The sequence below is a fragment of the Crotalus tigris genome, unplaced genomic scaffold (assembly GCF_016545835.1).
Source record: "Crotalus tigris isolate CLP2741 ecotype Arizona unplaced genomic scaffold, ASM1654583v1 scf7180000017546.9332058, whole genome shotgun sequence".
Taxonomy (NCBI): domain Eukaryota; kingdom Metazoa; phylum Chordata; class Lepidosauria; order Squamata; family Viperidae; genus Crotalus; species Crotalus tigris.
In genome coordinates this window covers 4153220-4177500 of record NW_024096465.1, presented here as the reverse complement: position 1 = coordinate 4177500, position 24281 = coordinate 4153220, and the positions used below count along the sequence as shown (strand labels likewise).

The following is a 24281-nucleotide window of genomic DNA, read 5'->3' as shown; positions in this document are numbered from 1 at the left end:
CCCAGCTAGCCATGGTTGGCTGGGGAATTTTAGGAGTTGAAGTCCAAGCATCTTAAAGTTGCTGAAGTTGACAAACAATGCCTTAGAAGAATCATGTACAACTGCTCCCATCATCTCCAACACAAGACATATGCTGGCTGATACTGATCTAAAAAACAATAGGTTTGAAGAGTCTGATTTAATTAAAAACATTTTCCTGGTGTTTTCCTCCAACTTATAATAAAATGTGGCAATCTCAGAATGAGTACCATCCTCACAGTGCCAGAAATGAGATCTTTCAAAAATACCTTATTGCAAGATATTCCTAAAAATAGAATAATAAAGTACTTTAAGTGCAGCTTGATTTATACTATGGCATTATTCCTGAAAAAGAGCAGCAAAACTCGGCATACATTTTTATATATAAAAATATAGCATACATTTTATGTGTACATTACAAAAAAGGAAATTACAACAAATTACTATATTGTGTTTTGAGATATGAAAAAATAGCAAAATAAACCATGATAGCATTGACAATATGCTATGCAGGCAAAGCTTTCAATGCTGTGCCTCTACGTTTTTGGCCTTTTATTTTTTTCTGTTAATATTTGTGGATCACATAATACTCCTGATCTCAGTAACAAAGGGTATACACATGCTATACATTTTTGCATTTGGTTCTAGTAACAAATTATCCATTTGAACTAGGTTGTATCTTGAGATAACTAATTTAACAATATAATTATATAACAATATAATCTGTGAGATGAATTCTAAAATGTTTCCTATGAATTATTCACTAATACCTAAACTAAAACTTAGCTTAAGCATTTCAACAATACAAAGTTGATAAATTCCATATTTTTGTTATAAAATTCACAAATTCACCTTTTAAAATCTTATTTCATATCCCAGCATTATAGATATTAAACCAAAGTAGTGCACCTGCTGAACAAATCTAAAGCTTTATAAGTCACTATTCTTTCACTTCTAAATACCAAAACCAAGACTCAAAACTGCTAAATCTCTTCTGAAATGGCCAATAAACATAAAAAAGAATATTCTGTGGAAGATTGTGGGATACAAATTTAACATTCTTTAAAACACTACGTTTCTGATTTGTTAAAATATTCCATTTTTCTCCCAGGTATCTTGGTTTTTCATATCTATCTTCAGTCGAGCATAAAAGTTAAATATAACTTTGGAAACCTCTGAAATTCGTTGCTTTAAAACAATAATCTGAAAACTATAGAGCAGGGCTTTTCAACCGGTGGTACACGTACCACTTGTGGTACATTAATGAGTGACAGGTGGTACGCAGCCCTGCCTAGCCAAGTGTAGTGGGAGAGGGAAAGAGCCAGCACCGGCAAGGACTTGCAGTGAGAGAGTTCTCTGGAGCTGCAAAGGCCCCAGGCTCACTTTTGGCTCACCTTCCCCCATGAGAAAGGAGGAGGGGGGCGGAGACAGGAGAGCCTATAAAGTTTGGGCAGGAGAGGGAGAGAGAAAAAAAGCAGCAGCCTTGGGAGGAGGTGGAGTCAGCTGCACAGGAGGGGGAGAGGGAGGGGGTGGGTGAGGGTGGGGGGAGAGGAGATCAAGCAGGCTGGCCATGAGCCGATCTACAACTGCTGTGGCAGCCACCTGTGCTGGCAGCAGCAAACAGGCAAGAAATGCAGCAGGGGAGGGGTCGCCCTCCAAGAGGAATGGCTGGAGGTGAGGCATGGAAGAGGGAAGGAGATGGAGAGTGGAAGGATTCTTATGTGCTTTTGTCACTTTGAAGTTCTGGAATTTGTGCAATGAGGGCTTTGTGTTCTTAAGGAGTGTTTGGCAATTTCTATTTGGCTGATGGCTGATGTCTTGTGTTAGCTTCTATTGCTCTGCTGTTGTTAGCTGTAAGTTTTGCTGCAAGAGATTTTGAAGTATTTTTCTCCGGAATGGATTTTGCCTGTAGCATGCCTTTACTTATGAATGGAGCCATTTGGGGAGGTTGCCTTAGCTGACAGCCAGTACTTACATTTTTTTTCTTCCTTAAGTGCCAGCTGCGCTCCTTACTTTCCTTTCTAGCCAGTAGCTAATTCTTAAAGGGGAATGTGCCTTTTTAAGCTAATTCACTCAGCAGCTTGTCTTTTCTGTCTCTGGAGGCTTTTCCTTGTTTGATCAATATATGGAAGAGGGAAAATATAGGATGGGGGGTTCAAATTCTTCCTTCAGAAGGAGATGGGAATGAGAAAAGGGGAGGCAGGGAAGGGAGGGAGGAAAGGAAGTCCCGCCTTAGCACTTGGCCACCAGCAGCTCTGCCATTGACTTTGCTTGTCAAAAGGTTGCAGAAGGGGATCACATGACCCTGGAACACTGTGACCATTATAAATATGAATCAGTTGCCAAGCACCCAAATATAAATCACATGACTCTGGGCATGCTGCAATGGTCATAAGAGTGAAAAATGGTCATAAGTCATTTCAGTGCAATTGCAACTTTGAACAGGTTTTTTTTTTGGGTCATCAAGTTTTTGACACCTTGCTAGGTGGTACTCGAATACTGCCATATCCTAAAACTTGTACAATTGGTAAAAAGGTTGAAAAGCCCTGCTATAGAGCATTTATAGAGTACCGTAAAGAAAAATGAAGAACTTTTCTTTAAAATTTATAAGATAACAGAAAAAGCTATGTGGAGTCTAGAAAAGATATTCCACATTCTCTGTACAGTCCAGAGATTCCTCCCCCATACCAGCTATGAAATCCACCTTATCTGAAAAGTTGTAAATATAGTAAATACAAACAACTTCTTGTGATTCCAACTTGATACAATTGTCAAGATCTTTGAGGCTTGATAATATATTTATCTAAGAATTCAGGGACAAACAACAGAAAACAAAAATAGATAAATAAACCCGAGTTGCTTTGCTCCTACAGAAAAGCCACATTATACTCAAAAATCCAGCTTGCCTTTTCTTTGGACTGTAAATATTATCATGAGATAATCATAGATCAAAGAAGTTTAACTGAAAATATTAATTTAGTGAAAGAGGAAATCTGAACAGTATGCAGTTTTAATTTTTAATTCATTGCATCTGCACCAAAAAGCTCATTTAGGAATTTTCCCATAAACAACACCAAGGAGTGATCTTGCTCAACGCTAAAAGAAATTCCAATACAGGGAAGATCCCTGAGAATGGATTCCAGCACGAGTCCAAAAACTCAGAAGACTAAACCTCTGGTCCTGGTGACCGACCCAGATTGGATCCTGCAGTGTATATTTGCCTTCATTTATTATAGAGAATATTCAGAAATCATAGGTAATTTCTATATAACAGACTTGAATATGGGTGATTTCATTATGAAAATCATGCACTTTCTATTGGTTGCTTTTCTCATGGGAGACAGTAACCATCATTTTCAGGTCTGCCTCATCTTATTAAGAGAATCAAGCCACAGTTGATATTTTAAAGCATCTATGTAGTTTTTAATTACTGAAGCTCTGTAGTTTTATAGCTCTTTAAATAATGAGGCAGAAAATTAGAAGCAATTCCAAATTAGACACTTTCCCAATATTTGGACTATCTGACAGGTCAGGAGTTAAAAGCACTCCTTGCAAGTCTTCTGAGATAGGAAGATTTTTTAATTACAGATTTTCTTTTTTCTTAAAGATGATGACTGAAATGTGGAGGTGGTTGCTTTCTCTGGCATTTTGCTTTGGGGCCCCACAATTCATTGACAAGCAAATGTCACTTAAGAAGAAGAAATAAAGTTGTCCAATTATGAAAAAGGTTATAAAGCAGTCCAAAATTCTGAAATAAGCTCCAAAAGTCAGTGGACTGTAGATCCTGCAGTGATCTATTTATTTAACTTTTACACCATCCATTTCCTTTAAAAACTGGAAGCTCTAAATTCTATTCAATAATATTCAATATTATTAAGTCTTTAGGTATGTTTTAAGGACTGCAACATAACAATTTTGTGACTGTTTACTTAAGAGACAATCCCAGAAGATAAATAGAATTTTTCTGTCAATAAATGTGTATAGAATTATCACCTACATTATTGGTATTATTATTGTTATAAGTCAGATTTTATATATTGAGAAATATATGAGCTAGTGGGTGCCATTCATTAATGCTATTAATTCTATTTCATAGTTACAGATTTGGAGCTATTATATACACAGATTTTTTAATTTTAAAAAACATTTAAAAATTACATGCTTGAATCTTTCACTACATAAAAATATATTCTCCTGCACACATTTTTCCATATTCATCTTTTTAAAGCCACAAACATAAGTTATTTTCCAGTTATATATAGAAAACATAAGAGTTTATTTCTTATTTCCAGACTATAACAGAATAACACAGTTGAAAGAGACCTTGGAGGTCTTCTAGTACAACCCTCAGCTCAATCAGGAAACCCTACACCATTTCAGACAAATGATTGTCCAATCTCTTCTTAAAAACCTCCAGTGTTGGAGCACTCAACACTGATTGTTCCACTGATTAATTTTTCTAACTGTCAGAAAAATTCTCTTTAGTTCTAGGTTGGTTCTCTCCTTGATTAGTTTCCATCCATTGCTTCTAGTCCTGCCTTTATGTGCTTTGGAAAATAGGTTGACCCCTTTTCTTTGTGGCAGCCCTTTCGATATTGGAACATTGCTATCATATTACCCCTTCTTTTCATTAAACTAGACATACCCAATTCTTGCAACCATTCTTCATATGTTTTATCTTCCAGTCCTCTAATTATCTTTGTTGCTCTTCTCTGTACTCTTTCTAGAGTCTCAACATCTTTTTTGTATCGTGGTGACCAAAACTGGATGCAATATTCCAAGTGTGGTCTTACCAAGGCATTATAAAATAATATTAATACTTCACGTGATTTTAATTCTGTCCCTCTGTTAATGAAACCTAAGACTCTGTTGACTTTTTTGGCAGCTGCAGCACACTGCTGACTCATATTTTAGTGATAGTCCACTAGGACTCCAAGTTTCCTCTTGCAGTTACTATTGAGCCAGGTACCACCTGTTCTATACCTGTGCATTTAGTTTTTCTTGCCTAAATGTAGAATTTTTTCTCAGCATTGAATTTCTCACGACTGTCTATATTTTAAAGATTCTGCTGATTCCCATGACTTCTAGGTAACATAATTGCATAGGATTATACAGTCTAAACTTTTGCCTCTGACCTAAAATAACAGTTCCTGTCTGGCCACCACCTGATGTTCTTGATACACAGCTAGTATCACTGCACTGGATATCTCTGGATACTAGTTGGCATGGCATTAAAAAGGTTAATTCTAACTCTGTATTGGCTCAATAAAGATCAGTTATTTTGTGGTGAATGTTTAGATTTGTATGTTTTTATACTAAGGATGCTTAACTACATCAGAAGCTCAAGGATAACACCAGGAAATACAGTAATATAGCCTGCAAGATATAAGCAAGTCTCATATCTATTCACAAAAACATGCATATTTTGATGATCTAACTTAAGTGGTACAGAAAGCTCCAATTTGGCAATGCCTTTTATTAATCCACAATCACATCTCAGAGGAACTTAATTTTCCTTTTCTGGAAGATTTAAAGTTAAAGGTTCTGGCCAAATTATGGTCACCACAATCTTAATACTGCATCATCTTTTCTCATTTTCTAACTGAAAATGTTGAGATCCCCACCCCTTTTTAAACAAACATTAGACACAGCTATCAGGTATGATGTATGTTTGTGTGTGTTTGTGTGGGTGAGAGAGAGAGAGAGGGAGGGAGGGAGGGAGGGAGGGAGGGAGGGAGGGAGAAAGAGACAAAAAGAGAACTATCAAAACCTGCTTGCAATACTTGTACTACCTCTTTGATAAGCATGGTGTAATCCACTTTCATTGTCCAATATTAACTAGAACCAGAGGCATTTTGAGATATGCAGGAGAGAATGTGGTCAGAACAAAACAAGTTTCTCCCCTTTTCAAGATGTGTTGCTGTGTCATACATATGTCACAATGAGGCAGAGCTTGTAGCATGATACTGCATTTATTATTCATGTGAAAGGGGCAAATTCCTATGGACAACATTGAGCGATATCCACATTAGAAAAACTGAATGGGTTTTCATTGTCCAAGGTAGCAATGTTTCATCCTTGAAAAGTCAAATAAATTGACAAAATTATGCCTAACTAGAAGTTTCTCTGTTGGATGCATGAACAGTCACTGAAACTATAAAAATAATTTCAACACAGTGTTTGGTGTGAAATTTTTGAAACAATTGTTCCCAGTTTTATAGATTAAGGTTGAAAACTTTTTAAGGCTATAATATGACTTTTATGTACTTAGGAATAAGATTTCTATGGAACTCGAGAAGATTTGCTTTTGGAAATATAAAGGATTTATAATGTTACACCACTGTGAAAAATTTTCAAATTGTTGTTAGAAATCTTTCAGATAAAAGTTCACAAAGCACCTCCCCTCTAGTTTTGAACAGTTTGTAAACAAAGGTAAAAATAATTACTATCTTCATAGTTCAACCACAAACTATTCAGAGATTTGAGTATTTTTTTCCCTCTGGCTACAGTCCAATCTATCACAAAGAAATCATCTTGGGAGTCACTTTTTATTATAAGCACCAGTGACCAAAAGACTGGAAATACTACACTCTGCTCTGATATTATTTAACAAGATGATTTTGAATGCTATTAACCTGAAGATGTCAGCTAACTTTCCAACTCTGAACATTCAGGGTAAACAATTTAAAATTTCTTTAAAAATTAATTAATATTAATTTAAACCATCTGTCCACCATCTGCTATTTTCAGATGAAAAACATGAGCTGTTTTCTTTGTGATCTTGACTCAAACATTTTGCAAAACAATCCCCAATTCTTATATATTTAATTACCAATATAAAGTAAATAATCATTTAAGGATTGGGAAAAAGTTCATCCATTCTCTGAACACAATTGTTTGAAACACAGTCCTAATACATGCCCATGATCTATGATCCCTTAGGAATCATTTGGATTTGTTTCCAAATGAATCTGTTTATGACCTGTATAATTATATACTCTTATTCTATGTAAGCCCACTGAAGTGTAATGTTGCACGCAATTCATTTCTGACAAAGTGTCATGAAATCAACACTTCTGTTTGTCCAATTAATTTCACTTCATGCCAAAAAGCAACACCCCATTTGCAAAATCACTACTCAAGTAACAAAGATAGGAAAGAAGGGGGAGGGAGAGAAGAGAAAACAAAATATCCATAGAATTCAAATCCAGTACAAACTGAATTAAATAACATTTACTTACAAAAGCAAGTCATATTAATAGGATATTTATTAATAAAGTATACTTCAAAATAATACATGGAACATTATCAATATTCATATCAATGAATATCACGAATATCAATATAATGTATTCAATATAATCCCTCAATATCTGAAGTAGTAGAAGAGGAAGCGAAGAAGAAGAAACTTCAATATAATTAACTACTGGCTAAATCTTTACATGCTGATGTGTGACTGGGGAGGGGGATTAATCCTACAAGTCTTTGTAAATTCTGTGGGTTTTTTTCTGCACAAAAGTCCAGATATCTTATATATCCTTACTTGGGAGTTACCTCCTGGGATCATGGCAGAAATACACAGTGTCTTGATTGTAAAGTAGAGTGTTGTTCAATAAAATTTTGATCAGAGTTACAACCATACAACCCTCATATCTGCTGTCCTTCTATTGTCCCCTTTATTATATCTCAGCATTTGAAAATACAGCTCAAGAATTGAGTGTTTAAACAATAGCAGACTTTTGTCTCTGTACATTGTCAGGATTATGGCCTTCCTGTTTAAAGCATCAGCTAGTTAAAAATATTTTTTTCATATACTATTCATTTGGCATTCATTAGTTTTAGATCTAACTGGAAATCCTCAATCCTCGTCTCATCTGATCAAAGGTACAACCACCAATGAGAAACAGAGCACAAGGTTTTCAGTATGTTAATATTCAGCAAGAAACTTTGCATAGTCTATTGCTAACTTCATTGAGTAATACAGGTGGTCCTTGATTTATGATAAAAATTGGGATTGGAACTTCTGTTGCTAAGTGATGCAGTCGTTAAATAAGTCATCATATGACTGGGTCATTTTGCAATTTTTTTGCAACAGTTGTTAAGCAAATCACATGGTCATTAAACAAAACTGGCTTTTCCCATTGACCTTTCTTGTTGAAAACCAGCTGAGAAGTCACTAATGGTGACCACATGACCCTGAGAGTGCTGAACCATTGCAAATACATGCCAGTTGCCAAGGGCCCAAATCTCAGTTATGTGACCATAAGGACACTGCAACGTAAATGTGAAGACTGATTTTAAGATACCTTTTTCAGCGTTGTTGTAACTTTGAAAGGTTCAAAACAAATGGTTGTACATTGTGGAATGCCTGTATTATTAAGTATGCATCATAATATAGGCACATGTATACATAAAATATGGTCATCTGTTACTGAAATTGTATGTAACATTTTACATGTTTGTGGCACTGCTCCCAAGAACATCCAACACACTTCAGGTCTGCTCATTAAAAAGATGTCCCCTTTGAGATCTTAGATGCATGCCTTCTTGAATATATTCCTGACTAATTTTATATAATTTACCTACTTAACTTGTCACAGAGATTGTCACAGAGAGGATGTGGTCAACCTATTTTCCAGAGCATCTGAATGCCAGACAAGGAATAATGGATGGAAACTGATCAAGGAGAGATTCAACCTGGAAATAAGGAGACATTTCCTGACAGTGAGAACAATCAAAAAATGGAACAGATTGCCTTCAGATGTTGTTGGTGCTTCATCACTGGATGCTTTCAAGAAGAGACTGGACTGCCACCTGTCAGAAATGATGTAGGAACTCCTGCGTGAGCAGAGGGTTGGACTAGATGACCTACAAGATCCCTTCCAACTCTGTTATTCTAAAAAAAACTCATATTCTTGGGTTTGCTTGGGGAACACAGAGCCGAGAATTTAAAAACTACTTAAACACTCCTTGCTGCTCAGTAAACAGTTAGCTTCTCCTGTTGCATGCATCCATACAGTATTTACAAATCTTATAATGATAATCTTTTAGATTTTGTTAATTTAATAATATTGCACATATACTATGAAAATTCTAATTTCTGTTTACATATGAATGCTTTGGATGTCCATTCAGCTCACAATGAATCTTTGCAAAAAAAACCCAGGAATAATATAAAAATCATGAAGAAAATGTGAAAAACATATAGGAGAATCCAATGATCTCAGATTGTTCAAGAAATGTATAGTTTAAAGCAGCTTATTAAAGCAGCCAAAATGCTATTATCCATATGGTAGGGAAATACATTGCATGTTATCTTTAACAGACTTATTTATAATCAAGTTGGCCCAATATCAAATTTAATGGAATAAATTCTCTGGGATTGAAAAAAAGTTCCTTTCATTCAAATGTTATTTCTTTATTGGCTGATGAAGCATATCTCCACTGCATATTTGTTTATTAGACTTGCTTAGAACAGAATATACAGCTTGCAGTAGCTGTAACAATATATTTTAGCTGGGTAGATATGAAAGATGAGATGTTCCGGAAAATTGTTTTGTTAAGTGGGATTAAGTGATTGAAGCAGGCTAAGTCTCCCACTTTCAAAACCCTTGTGAGGTCAGAGCAGGTTATATGGGGATCTGTATGCAGCTGTATAGATTTTTTTTTTTTTAAAAAAAAACACTCCTTCCCCAACAATTATTTTCTATTTTAAATTTCCTACACTAGCTTCATGTTAGCTTAGATTCACTTTGAATTCTACACAGGATGGGGGGCTACAGGGAAAAACAATTACAATTAATAATAGTGTTGCCTAGAATTTCAGGCTGTACTCTATACACACACACACACAAACACACACATACACAGAGAAAACACCACATGTAGAAACAGGTTTTGTGGGGCATAAAAGGGAGGGATTGCTGATTCTATTTACGTAACACTGGTCTTTCTTATTAGGAAGATTTTGCTGAAAAGTTGACAATGATGTACAGTAGTGACTCACTGGAATGACGTTTAGGGAAAATGATTCTGCTGCACCACCACACAAAACCAATTAGAGAACTATTTTCCACGACAGGTCAGGAATTTCCACTGTTTCTTGTGGAGAATAATTTCTTTATTAAGGTGACATCCATGTCCATTATTGCTTTTCAGAATGACAATCATTTGCTTATCATACAGGAAAGTACAATCAGTGAAATCACGTCACCAGTCTGAGGCAATGCCAGAAACTCAGAGCATCAGTCTATGTTTTCCAAATGAACTAATCTGAGAATTAATAAGGGGAACATTATATATTGGCAATATTTTTGACAAGACTGTTAGAAGCACATCAAGAGGAAAAGGTAAAGCTAGTGCAGAAATGCTGCAAATAGTTTGGCATTTCCGAATTCCTCTATTTTGCCAGTTCCGAGAAGCTTCCTGAAATATTAGTACATGAAGTAATAGGGTCTCAGTTCTTATGGTAACTCCATGACCTTCCAATAATTAATAAAAAATATTGAAAATGTAAATGAACAAAAACCATAAATTATAACATATCTGTTTTTTTCTCTTTCATAAGCCAGAATACAATATGTTGAAGCAGAGATGTGTGATCTTTTTTGGCCTCCCATTGCACTATATTGTGCTGCTCTGTTTGATGGGTGCAGGCTGTTGGTGGGATTTTGTGATAGATTTTGGGGGAGAAGAAGTACAAGGGGCAAAATACTTATTTTGTCCTTTGGAACAAAAAGACCCAACCACTTGGAAAAATAGGCCAGAAATTTTTTGGTAGTCATCAGAATCTTCACCCTTACTTCCCCATACTTCCCCACCCCATGCCAATTCATGGAATGTCAGAAACCTCTGCATTATGCACTCTGGTGACTACAAATGAGGTGCCTCTGTGCTGTGCATCATAAGATGTCATTCTGGCTCAGATATTAAAAATGATTAAAAATTGGGATTCTTTTTTTTTGCTTGTACAAACTTGTATATTATTTGAAATAATTAGGTATTATATTGTGGTGAAATATCCAGCTAGACTGGAGGGAGGTGTTCAGAGAGGGCTGAGCTTAGAGGCCTGGCCTTGCAGGAAGCTGCATAGGGATAATCTCCTCCAGATTTTCTGAAGCCTCATCTGACTATTCGGAAGGTGACCAGCCTTCCCTCTACCAAGTGAGTTCTCCAATCTTGTCAACATCATAAACTAAGTCAATAAAGTAACATTGCAAAAGGGAAAAATACAGTAGCTCTAATAAACCAATAAAAATTATAAATAAAACATAAAAGGATGAAAATGAAATTGCAAAACTACACCAAAACAATTTTCTTATTGGCTTGGTCCAAATAACACATTAATCATGTCAGTTAAGGCCTGGCAGCATACTCGACCTGATTCCTTCCAGATTTGTTAGAATTATAAATCCCCAAATTCCCAGGTAGTTTGGAATTCTTGTGTTGGAGTTCCAGGTATTTGGAATAAAAACTTGTGATTTTATTAAACAAATATTATAGTTCCCTATAATCTAATCCTCTATAAAAAATGATAGTGTTTGAACATTTCTGGTTAGAAGAAAGGGAAATGAAGACATAGTAAAAATATTAAAAATCATTCATGGTTTTGAAAATGTAGAAAAATGTTTTTCTATTTTTCTCACAATGTTACTTTAGAATTATATTTGTTAAGCCTAAATATGGGAGACTGAAATAAAATACACACATTACTTTAATTATTCTTATTTAATTATTCTTATTTATTAAATTCAATCTGCTCAGAATCATCTAAAGTAGGCAGTCTGCATGATGGATGGATGGAAGGATAGCCTTTAAACTGAATGATGGATCTATATTCCATTGTACTACTATTTAACCTACTAAAAGACTCTAAGAAGTAAACAAAACAAAAATGTTGCTCACCAGCCAGGTGTACGGTAAAAATATCTCCATGTTTTTTAGTCAAAGATAATAAAAAACCAGTAGCATTTTTTCTAAAGTTCAGGGCCTCTCCCAAGAAAGGAATCCAACCATTTATTAAGGGAGGTTCTCCAGTGTGCCTGAAAAATAAAAAGAAAGCACTGTTGATTGATACATAGATTAATATGATCGAAGTACCATACTTTATATTTGAAAATTTGAAAGCTTGGAAGTCACACTCTGAGATTTTTTTTTTAATTCCTTAGATGCCAAGGTTTCTACATCCATACATTTTGCCACTTATTTTTCACTATATTGTAAAATCAATACAAATTGGTTTAAATGTTCAGTCAGGGAACTGATTCATGGTAAAATTTATATATAATCAGTATATATAATATATACCCAAGCATCCAAAGTAAAGCAAAATACACTCAAATAATCAGATTTAGTATTTTTAAAGTCTAAAACATCTTCCCAATTGAAATTATAAATAAATAATCTAATTTACAAAAACTAACTAAAAAAAACAAAAGTGGGTATGTGTATCAACATGTTGATACATCAGTTAATACTGATGTTGAGACTCTAGAAAGAGTACAGAGAAGAACAACAAAGATGATTAGGGAACTGGAGGCTAAAACATATAAGGAACAGTTGCTGGCATTGGGTACGTCTAGTTTAATGAAGAGAAGGATAAGGGTTGACATGATAGCAATGCTCCAATATCTCAGGAGTTGCCACAAAGAAGAAGGAGTCGAGCTATTATCCAAAGCACCTGAAGGCAGGACAAGAAGCAATGGATGGAAACTAACCAAAGAGAGAAGCAACCTAGAACTAAGGAGAAATTTCCTGACAATGGAACCACCTGCCTCCAGAAACTGTGAATGCTCCAACACTGGAAGTTTTTAAGAAGAGATTGGACAGCCATTTGTTTGAAATGGCATAGGGTTTCCTGTCTGAGCGGGGGGTTGGACTAGATAACCTCCAAGGTCCCTTCTAACTGTATTATTATTGTTATTATTGTTGTTGTTGTTATTGTTATTATTACTGTATATGTTCTTAAAGAAAATTACATTTCCAACCTCTTATTTAATATTTCTGTTCAAAGGTAATACTTGAATACATTTACATTTATATTTCCTTTAGTCTAAATCAGGGGTGTCAAACTGCCAGCCTGCAGGCCAGACACGTCACGCGGAAACCACGCCCACCCCATTGCTGGCAATGGCAAAATCGTCCCGATGCGTTGTGTGACGTCACGTGACGTCGCGAGTTTGACATGTCTGGTCTAAATGTTAATTAAGAACTTAATTCTAGCTCACAGCTAATACAATTTCTTTAAACAATATATTCAAGTTTACTTAGAATATTTCCTAACAAAGAAATAAGAGGGAGGAACAAGTTGCCTATACTCCTTTTTACTGCACACTGTATTATGCATCAGTAATTTCATTATAAAACAAGTCAAGGCAAGCAAACTATATTGTTTTCTTTAAGAATTTATCATATGGCTTCCAAATCCACTATTAATAACATTTATCTCATGAGATTACAATTTTAACAGAGCTGTAAAAATTAAACCTATGATTGTTAGAAATCCTAATACATTATCAAGTTTCAAATGCAAGGGATCCTTGGCTCTGTGGCATCCCATGCTTAGCCTCCTGCAACTGATTTCATAAATACCAACAGAAGCAAAATAAATGGCTTTGATGCTAGAGTCCCTCAGGAAAAACATTTATGCAGTACAACTCATTTTGTAATAATCACAAGAGACAGACTAGTTTAATCAAAGATTAAGCCTTTATTTCTATCAAAGCTTTACTGCTATTAAACATAGCATAGAAATTTATGTAAGAAAATTAATCCTATAACTCAGAAGGTTTTCAAATATCAAAAGAAGCTTACTTTTTAGAATGTTTTGAATGATTTGATATATTTCTTTTGAGCAGTGTGGTGGCCTAGTGGTGAAGATGTTTGCGTCCCACTCAGAAAGTTGCGAGTTCAATTCTAGGTAGAGGTAGATATTTCTCTCTTAGAGTGAAAAGAAAAAACATCTACAAACTGTGTGGTGTCAGAAAGGGCTTCCGGCCAGTAAATGCTCAGTGTCATCCACTCATCGTAAGGGTTTACAGGATTGTAAAAAGGGAGTTTTGGGGTATATTTCTTTCCAGTACTTTTGAGGGGTTTTTTTACATAATTTTTACTTAACCACCATATATAATAAAACATCCTTCCTTTGTTGTAGTATTCCCAACGTTTATTTTTATATGATTTATCTCTCTTGATAATTAACAGTTATATGACACCTGTAAAATATTGCACATCAATTTCCCCTAAACTGTAACTTGCAATAAATCTTATTGAATTTTTCCATAATTCTTGTTATGCTTTACTATAAAACTTCTGATTTGTTCCATCTCTTTATCATATTTCAACAACAATTTATACATGCAGTCCATGCAAATAGGTGATCTTGGTTTTGCATAAGTATTTCAAATTCTGTCATCATTTTCAAGATCACTTTTTCCTTCTCAAAGTTACTTTTTATTGTTCCAACAATTTGTAAATACAACAACTATGCTGAATTCCTTTCTTCATTGAACAATTCTTGCTGGGTCTTTAGTTCATTTTATATGTGTGGATTTACCATATTGGCATATGTGATTAAGTCTTTCATGCTGCAATTATCCCTGAAATAAAAGGCATTTAATGATGAGGCTAGTAGTGAGGTTACTGGACTCATACTCATTTTGGTTTTTTTTTTTTAAAAAAAACACATTTTTAATAAACTTTGTCTTGTAAAATGTCCCTACAAAGTCCTTTTTATTTTGTTTCTTCATACAGTAAGACATTGTACTTTCTGATGGATATTCTGTTGTTTTGAGATTTTACCCATTTTGTTTTACATTACAGACAGATTGTGCTGTAATATAATTTAAGTTTAGGCAATACATGTCTACCTCTTTCTTTTGAGTCTTGCAACGTTCTGGATCTTTGTCCCCCTCCATGCCATATAAATCTGTTAATTGTTCTTTGCAAATCATACAAACTTTTTTCTGAGATTGGAATTGATGTCATTTGAAATAGGAAGTTCATCTTGGGAACCACATACATTTTTATTGTTGCAATAAGAACTAGCCAAGGACGTTTTAGCCATTTGCACTTATCAAAACATTGTTTCATTTCTTTCCAGCACTTATTATAATTGTTCTGAAATGAGGCTTTTTCTGCACCTTGTCAAATAGGGTCCTATGTTCTAGCATACAGAAGGTTGCTTTTACTGAATCAGATTATCTAGTTTAATAATTATGTTTATTCAACATTGTACAGGATTTGTGGAAATAAAAGCTTGGCCTTGATTTTACCCTTCTGGTGACAGTTGTTTTCACTTTTCATAAACCAAGTATATCTCTCTATTTCTGTACCCATATCTGCATCTTCATAACAACATGCATATTGCTCTCTAAAAAAAACTAATGTAATAATTAAATTAACTCTCTATAAGTTTATGTCAAAACTACAATATTAACACTGAGGCTCAACAACCACTCAAACATAAGATAGACCTTCCCAGGTCTACATACACTCGTATTGAAGTTCCGATAGCTGCCTCTCCTCCCATCTCTAGGTGCTAAATAAATATAAGTAGGATGCAAATATGAGAAGACACCAAATCTACTCCACAGCCTATTTTCAATCCTACTATCTTTTATCAAATTTAAAAAGCCCAATTATGTTTGACATATATGCAGTGTCAAAATGGAAAGAGACTTTGCTAGGACATTTGTGAAATATTATAGCAGTGATGGCGAACCTTTTAGAGACTGAGTGCCCAAAAACTGCCCCCCCACCCCCGCTCTACTCCCTGCCCTGCCCCTGCTCTACCCCCCCCCATCCCCCACCCCGCCTGCCTGCTGGGTGACTCACTGCCCCCAGGGCCCTCCCCAGATCGCCCAGGCAGCCCAGCAGCACTGTGGCGGCCACACCCTCTGCCTGTGCCCTGCAGCATCAACTGCATGATGGGGTGTGAGGGAAGAGTCTACGCTGCCTGGCTGCCATGTCCTTAGCTGCGCTGCTCCGTGTGGGCCATGCTCAGGGGCGACTCTCCTTCAGGGGGGCTGCTGGAGAGGAGGGGGTCACAGGGGGAGGTGAGGCTGGGGCAACGGCATGTGTGCCCATAGAGAGGGCTCCGAGTGCCACCTCTGGCACGTGTGCCATAGGTTCACCACCACTGTGTTATAGTATTTCACATATGACACATATGAACTTCTTAAAAGCACTAACTTATTTGAATGATAAGCATATTATTGCATGTGGGAAGGGAAAGGGAAGGGAGGAGGGGCTTTGAATACTACTAATTTTAAATAATATATCTCCAAAGTAACATTGTGACAGCTACAGTTAGATATGTAGCTTGTCACATTCTACTTTAAGGTAATTAATTTCAACTTCCCATTTTGTAATTTTGTCAAAAGTTGAGTTTTTCATAGGCTTTCTGCAGAATAGAAAAGATACAGCTCAAAAATTGAGGACACAATTAACTTAGTGATAAAATCTGCTGGATCTTTCTAGGGAAACATCTTCAACTGTAAAAATGTAAGGTTTATTATTTGCTTTGAATATATTTTAATATATATTAATAACCATATTAATACTCAACTTTCTTTTAACTTCCACTGAAACCCTGGGGATTTCCTAAAGCCAATTTTATTTCTTGGAATTTCAGTGCTGTTGGATCTTACTAGGTGGAATTATTATTAGAAAGAATGAACCATACCCATTTTAGAGAACAGGATAACACTTCAATTGTTTATGATGCAACGTATAGTAAATATATCTAAATTTAATCTTGTTAAAATAACTTCCTTTCCTCCCTCCCTCTCTCCCTTCCTTCCTTCCCCTCTCCTTTCCCTTTCTATACTACTACCCAGGGCTTCCTAGAAGAAGTAAATGATGAAACATGTAACACGACATAAACTGCATGGTTTAAGAACTTCCATGCAATAGTAGATGCAAGTACAAAAAAACGGAGTTTTTGTGTCATACCATGTTTCATAATTTTCACATAATTTGTTTATATCACTATGATTACAGGTGCTCTTTATGTGATTACAGGTGCTCTATGTGAATTAAATCATAAAAACAAGAAAAATCATAGCATTCAAAATAGTCTACTGCCAACTGGACAGTAAACAAAATAGACATGTTAATTTCCAAGGGCATTTCTGAAAAACGTCTCTTATACTTCTCTGCCAACAAAGTCTATTTCACAATAATATATGCAGTAATATACAAATGTGTATTATGTATAAAACCTATCACAACATAATTTACACACTGTATAATAATACTTGCTTGGACTTCTCATAGCCATCCAGTGATTTCTTTTAAAGTATAATAAGGATCTATTTTTTACTATGAAATTTGAAAATATAACTTTTACACTGTGGGGAAAATTGCACGCGCAGCAAACTGCCGTGCTTCCCCCCTCCCCCCACAAACCTCATAACCTTTTGATACCTTTGTCCCAGTGAAGCAGCCAGAATGTCATACCTTTTGACTTAATGCCTCACCTACCTAAACAGATAATATGCTTAGTTCCTTCTCCTATCTCTTCCTGTCTTTGTTAGTTCCTTCTGCTTTCATCACCCTGTATTTGTTCTTACCTGGTCTTTGACCATGTAATGTGTTACTAGAAAATAGTTGCTTAAATGAAGACATTTTCCAATGAAGAAACTTTATGTCAGCATCTAATGGTTAAACTTATGAATGTAAAATGTCAGCATTTAATGGTAAATCCTATGTATGTAACAAGTATATAAGAAGCAATAAACTCAGAGTTTGTAAAGTTGTGTCCTGCAGCTTCAAACCTCTGCTCAAGACATGCCTGTGTCTTTTTCTTAGCATTCTACATTACACTATGTTGACAGATGCAGTTATCAGATAAAACCCATAGCTCAGGCATTGATATCTCTAGAGTTCTGTTTCCTTTCTGGTTTAGTATAGTTATACAAAACAAAATGTACTAAATAGTCTGCTCCAAACTCAAAAGGCTGAATGGCTTACAGATCTTCTAAAGTATAAAGTTTAAAAACAATAAAAATAACACAACTATATATAAAATAATCTCAGCATTCAAAGAGCACTTGAACATAATATAGGAAAACAAATGAAAATAGTTCACATATTATACTCATTCTATCTCCAAGACTCTTGGGTGAAGCCACATTTTAATGAACTTCCTAAAACTAGCAAGGTGAGAAAAAAGATAAGTTCTGGAGATATGCTGTTCAAGAAGGAAGGTTTGGATTGAGAAGACATGTTTTCCTGGCCCATGAAGATGAGAATTTAGTGTTAGGATTAAAGCCATTGGAAGAAGATAAAGGTCTCAATCATTGTCTTTAAAGGACAATCAGAAAATTAATAAACAATGGGAAGATCTCAAGGTTCCCAAGGAACTTCTGGATAGTCTTCATGAACAGCTCTTTAGAGAACAAATTGTAATTGTCCAAAAAGTGTTTAGCAAAGAACAAAAAAATGCCAAATTCATCCCCATTTAATATTTAGTGAAATAACCAAACAGATGAATTCTCTTCAAATATATCATCAATGCACAACACCTGTAACTGATTTTCACAAACATAAACCTTCTGTTTTAGAATATCTGTTTACAACCAGAAACAGACATGTAGTAATCTCTTGTTTGGGATAAACATTAATCCAAATCTGTCTACAACACACAGAGATGCATACACACACATCCAGAGATACATACACAGAATTCATTACTTATGATAATCTCTATTGCAGCCTATTTATTCTTAACCTTTATCCTCTAGTCACTTGTCCTAAATCTAGCAAATCCACTAGCAGCATGTGATGACTAGCATCTTAGCATAATTTTGAATTCTACAGAATACTTCAAAAAGCCCTCCATTAAACATACCACCTTGCAATATATTAGCAATTCTCCTGAATAATTAAAAAAGTCTGAAAGGACAACAGCTATTATAGGAGGTCAGTCTTTCTTGTTATAAAGCATCATAGTCAAACACATATTAATAGCAACAGATAAACAACAACATTCCTATAATATTGCAATTCCAATTCAGAGGTCATCTTATCACACTCGTCATCTTATCAAACTTAAAACTGATAATATGAGAAATGTTGCTTTCTCTTAAAATAAATAAATAAAAATGAATTAAAAAAAGAGAGGGATATTGGACTGGTACTGATTATAATATGAGTTTTAACATGATACACATCCCCAATGGCTTTCTATCATTATGAAATTCAGACTTTAATAAGTGTCCCAAAGATATTAGACAGAACTGCAGTGCAGAAGGTTTGCTTTATATATGAACAAAAGGCAATGGTATCAAATTAGAAAGTTTCTAAATCTCTGAATGGTTATATCACCCACAAATATGCTGCACTTCCCTTGCAATACCATATAAATATTTCCTCCATTGTTTTTGTTCATGCTCAGCTGTATGGCCACACCCTACTCAACTTTTTCTGATCTCAAAAACCAAAGCAGAGTTGGAGATGCATATAAGAGCTCCTGGAAATACCAGGGAGGCTGCAGATCAGTTAGGATGCCAGAAAAATACCTTGGGGAAAGGCAAGGAGAAATCATTTTTATAGCATTCCCAAAATAATTTGCACGATAAACTAGATCAGCGGTTCTCAACCTGTGGGTCGCGACCCCATTTGGGGTCAAACAACCATTTCATGGGGGTCGCCAAACAATGCAGTCCGCCATTGTTTTCCCCTTTTCCTTAGCTGTGCTATTCCCTTTTATTCTATTGGCTTTTGAAAGCCAATAGAATAGACTCTCTTGAATAGAGTTTAATTCTATTGGCTTTCAAAAGCCAATAGGAATTGTCCAGGCTGTCTCTGCCCTGCTGAGCCCGCCAAAAGTCCCATTCTGCAAACGGTGCTGCAAGTTGTCTGCAGCAAAGGTGAGCTGTCTGGAAGTTTCCACCCCTCCCTGCTGAGCAACTATTAAACATGTAAGTAAAAGAGGACCAGGGGTGGGAGATGGGAGGCCGGCGGGCGCAGGGAGGGTTGCTGGCATGCGTGGGGCCCGACGGGTGCCTTACCTCCCTTTGAACAGCAACAATGATGATTAAGGGACTGGAGGCTAAAACATATAAGGAACAGTTGCTGGAATTAGGTATGTCTAGTTTAACGAAGAGAAGGACAAGGGGGGACTGATAGCAGTATTCCAATATCTCAGGGGCTGCCACAAAGAAGAGGGAATCAAGCTATTTTCCAAAGTGCCTGAAGGCAGGACAAGAAGCAACGGGTGGAAACTAATCAAGGAGAGAAGCAACCTAAAACTAAGGAGAAACTTCCTGACAGTGAGAACAATTAATCAATGAAACAACCTGCCTCCAGAAGCAGTAAAAGCTCCAACACTGGAAGTTTTTAAGAAGAGACTGGATAGCCATTTGTCCAAAATGGTATAGGGTTTCCTGCCTGAGCAGGGGGTTGGACTAGATGACCTCCAAGGTTCCTTCCAACTTTACTATTATTATTATAGTGTTTTCAGTTTGTTGTTGTTATTTGTTTATTGAAATGAATCACACAGTAAATGCGAATGTCTAGGCAGCTTAAGATAACAGTGAGTTTAGTATTTAGATTAGCGTTAGTATCTTGAATTAAGAAAACTAATAATTGTCATTTCAAATATTTGTATGGGAAATGATATTATTGTCCTCATTACAATTCAGTCCTCTTCCAATAAAATCCTAGGAGTAAAAAACATAGGCATTTGTCAATTTTTTTGATAATAAGATAGAAAGAAAGAATTAACATTATTTAGATATTAGCTTTCTGTCTTTTGATTGCTAATTTTGTCTGTTTTGTTTTTAAAGAAAATTTTAATTATTGGTTTTATTGTACGCCTCCCACAGTGACATTTATGAGAGGGCAACCATATAAATTTAATCTTCTGGTATTAGAGGTATTTGGGAACATCTTCTACAATATCTTGGATATTGATATCCCTGTTAAACAGTATTTCAGTGTATTCTTCCTATCTTTCTTCAATCTTCTTTGGATCAGTTATTATCTGTTCATGGCATTCTTCAGCATATGAGGCATCAAAATAGAAGTGCATCAAATGCAAGATTATCCAGGAATACTGAGTCCCAAACAGTAGCTCTAGTAACTGTAGAGCTGATCTGACAGTCTCTGCAATCAGGTATTTGTGAGGACTTGGAGCCATCATACTTTTTAGATGGCTTTTTAGAAAGATTGATCTAGGGTGAAAGGTGAACCCTAAACATACAATTCCATGCTAGGTAAACAGTCTGGGCAGTTTCTGGTTGGAGAAGATGAAAGGATTGGGGACACAATAGACAATTCAATAGATCCTCAGTATTGAAGATTTAGAACAGGGGTGTCAAACTGCTGGCCCATGGGCTGGATGCATCATAGCGAAACTGCGCCCACCCCATTGCCGGCAATGGCAAAAAAAGTCACGATATGTTGCAACACGTCACATGATGTTGCGAGTTTGACACCCCTGATTTAGAAGGATAGATTAAATAAAGTAGGGTTCTTTAGCAGTCATTAACAGCAACAACACATGGAAATCAGTAAAACCACAGACACAAAAGGTATTATTAATTATATGTTAAATCACAGAAATTTTGAATAAATTGGCTGAAATAGCACAACCTTTAAATTGTGAAATTCTATGAAAAAAAGTCTTTACTTATGTACCACAATTAATGGCCATAAACGTAAACATAATTTCACTAACTGGAATCTAATAATAATAACAACAACAACAACATCTGGCTGACTGTGCGATGAAGAAGAAGAAGAAGAAGAAGAAGAAGAAGAAGAAGAAGAAGAAGAAGAAGAAGAAGAAGAAGAAGAAGAAGAAGAAGAAGAAGAAGAAGAAGAAGAATAAGAATAAGAAGAAGAATAAGAAGAAGAAGAAGAAGAAGAAGAAGAAGAAGAAGAAGAAGAAGAAGAAGGAACAAACCAACTAATGTACAGCACAGCTACAGTTATAACTGAATACCTGGGATGCAAAATCAATAAAGAAGAAAAACAAACAAACAGTGCACCAGAAAAATGGAAGGTTAGACTAGAAAATAAGATCAGAAAGTTAAGATCACATGCAAGCAAGTTAGAACAGATGAAAGAAAAGAAGCTGAAGAACAAGAAGACCAAAGAATACCTAATCAAGAAATACCACTTAGAAACAAGGAAGATCAAGGAAGCACTGGAAATAATAAAGCAACAAATAACAGCTATAGCCAGGAAAATCAGTAGATGTGAAGCTTGAATTGCAAACTATAGGCAGAACCTCCAATTTCAATCCAATCAGAAACGTTTCTACCAATCCATCAATGGAGAAACTACAAGGAATCAGTCAGTACCTGACAAGGAAGAAACAGTGCAGTTCTGGAAGCAGATATGGGATAACCCAAAGAAATACAACAAGAATGCGGCTTGGTTAAAAGAGGTGGATGCAAATAAAACAGAAGTTGAAATGAAAGAACTAGTAATAACAACAAAAATGGTAGAAAAAAGAGCAAAGAAAATCAAAAATTGGTCAGCACCAGGTGAAGATGAACTGCATGGGTTTTGGTTGAAACATCTAACTGTTATACACCCACTCATTGCCAAACAGTTCAACAATATACTACAAGGAGGAGAAATTGAAAAGTGGCTAACAACTGGGAAAACCTACCTAATAATGAAAAATCCAGCAAAAGGGGCAACACCAGGCAACTATAGGCCAATTACCTGCTTACCAACAACTTTCAAGTTACTAACTGGTGTGGTGGCTGATGCAGTACAACAGCATCTAGTTGAAAACAATCTCTTTCCACCTGAGCATAAAGGAAACCGCCCCAATAGCAGAGGAACAAAAGATCAACTCCTAATAGACAAAATGATCTTGGAAAACTGCAAGAAAAGGAAGACCAACCTGAATGTGGCATGGATTGATTTCAAAAAGGCATTTGACTCTCTGCCACATGACTGGATAATCAAGTGCCTAGAAATAACAGGAGTCAGTAGAAACATCAGAAAATTTGTGCAAAGATCAATGGCACAATGGAAGACATAGTTGCAGATCAATGGTGAGAGGCTGGGAGAGGTTAATATCAAGAGAGGAATATTTCAAGGAGATTCATTATCACCATTACTGTTTGTTATTGCACTGTTTCCTCTTTCAACAATACTGAATAACTCAGGACATGGCTATCAAACATCAAAAACATCTGCCAGATTATCCCACCTCCTTTACATGGATGATCTGAAGCTGTATGGAAAAACATCATCTGAAATAGAATTGCTGCTCAACACTGTCCGTATATATAGCCAAGATATTGTAATGGAGTTTGGCTTGGACAAATGTGCCATACTTACTATCAAACAAGGAAAAATAATGAAAACTGAAGGAATTAAGATGCCCCACGAAAATAACATCAAGAGTCTGGATGAGGAAGAGTACTACAAATACTTGGGTATCCTTCAAGCTGACAACATCAAGCACACTGAAGTCAAGAAAAGATTAGAGGTGAATACATCAAGAGAGTGAAGAAGATCTTAAAATCCAAACTCAATGGAGGAAATACCATAAAGGCAATCAACACCTGGGCAATCCCAGTCATTAGGTACACAGCTGGAATAGTGGACTGGACTCAAGCAGAACTAAAAGCAATGGATAGGAAGACCAGAAAAATAATGACAATGAATCATGCCCTTCATCCACGCAGTGACATTGACAGACTTTATCTACCAAGGCAAATAGGTGGGCGTGGAATGCTACAAGTACATCAGATGGTTGAAGAAGAAAAAATGGCTTTGGAAGAATATCTGAAGAACAATGATGAAGATGCACTGAAATTAGTATATCAGGAAGGCTTACTGACTACTGGAGAGACCAAACTGGCCTACAAGAAAGACCAAATGAAGAACAGAATAGAGGCATGGGAAGACAAAGCACTACATGGCCAATACATGAAAAAAATAGCTGTGAAAGCAGATAATAATAAAACCTGGCAATGGCTAAGAGCAGGAAAATTGAAGAAAGAGACCGAGGGACTAATTCTGGCTGCACAAGACCAAGCCTTAAGGACAAATGCATACAAAGTCAAAATTGAGAAGACAGCAACAGACAGTAAGTGCCGCCTATGCAAAGAAGCTGAAGAAACAGTGGACCACTTGGTAAGCTGTTGCAAGAAGATTGCACAGACTGATTACAAGCAGCGGCATGACAAAGTAGCAACAATGGTGCATTGGAAGATCTGCAAAAAATATCATTTGCCTATAAGCAAAAACTGGTGGGATCATAAAATAGAGAAAGTCATAGAAAATGA

The 24281-nt window shown here is 35.9% G+C and overlaps 1 protein-coding gene across 1 annotated transcript in view; it reads right to left on the bottom strand.

The window, feature by feature from the left end:
* The window catches only part of LOC120304680 (cytochrome P450 7B1), a 105805-nt gene that overhangs the window by 20343 nt on the left and 61181 nt on the right, over positions 1-24281 (bottom strand). Inside the window, exon 2 of the mRNA XM_039335545.1 lies at positions 11923-12059. Coding sequence (XP_039191479.1) covers positions 11923-12059 — 137 coding nt within the window. The remainder of the gene's footprint in view (positions 1-11922; positions 12060-24281) is intronic.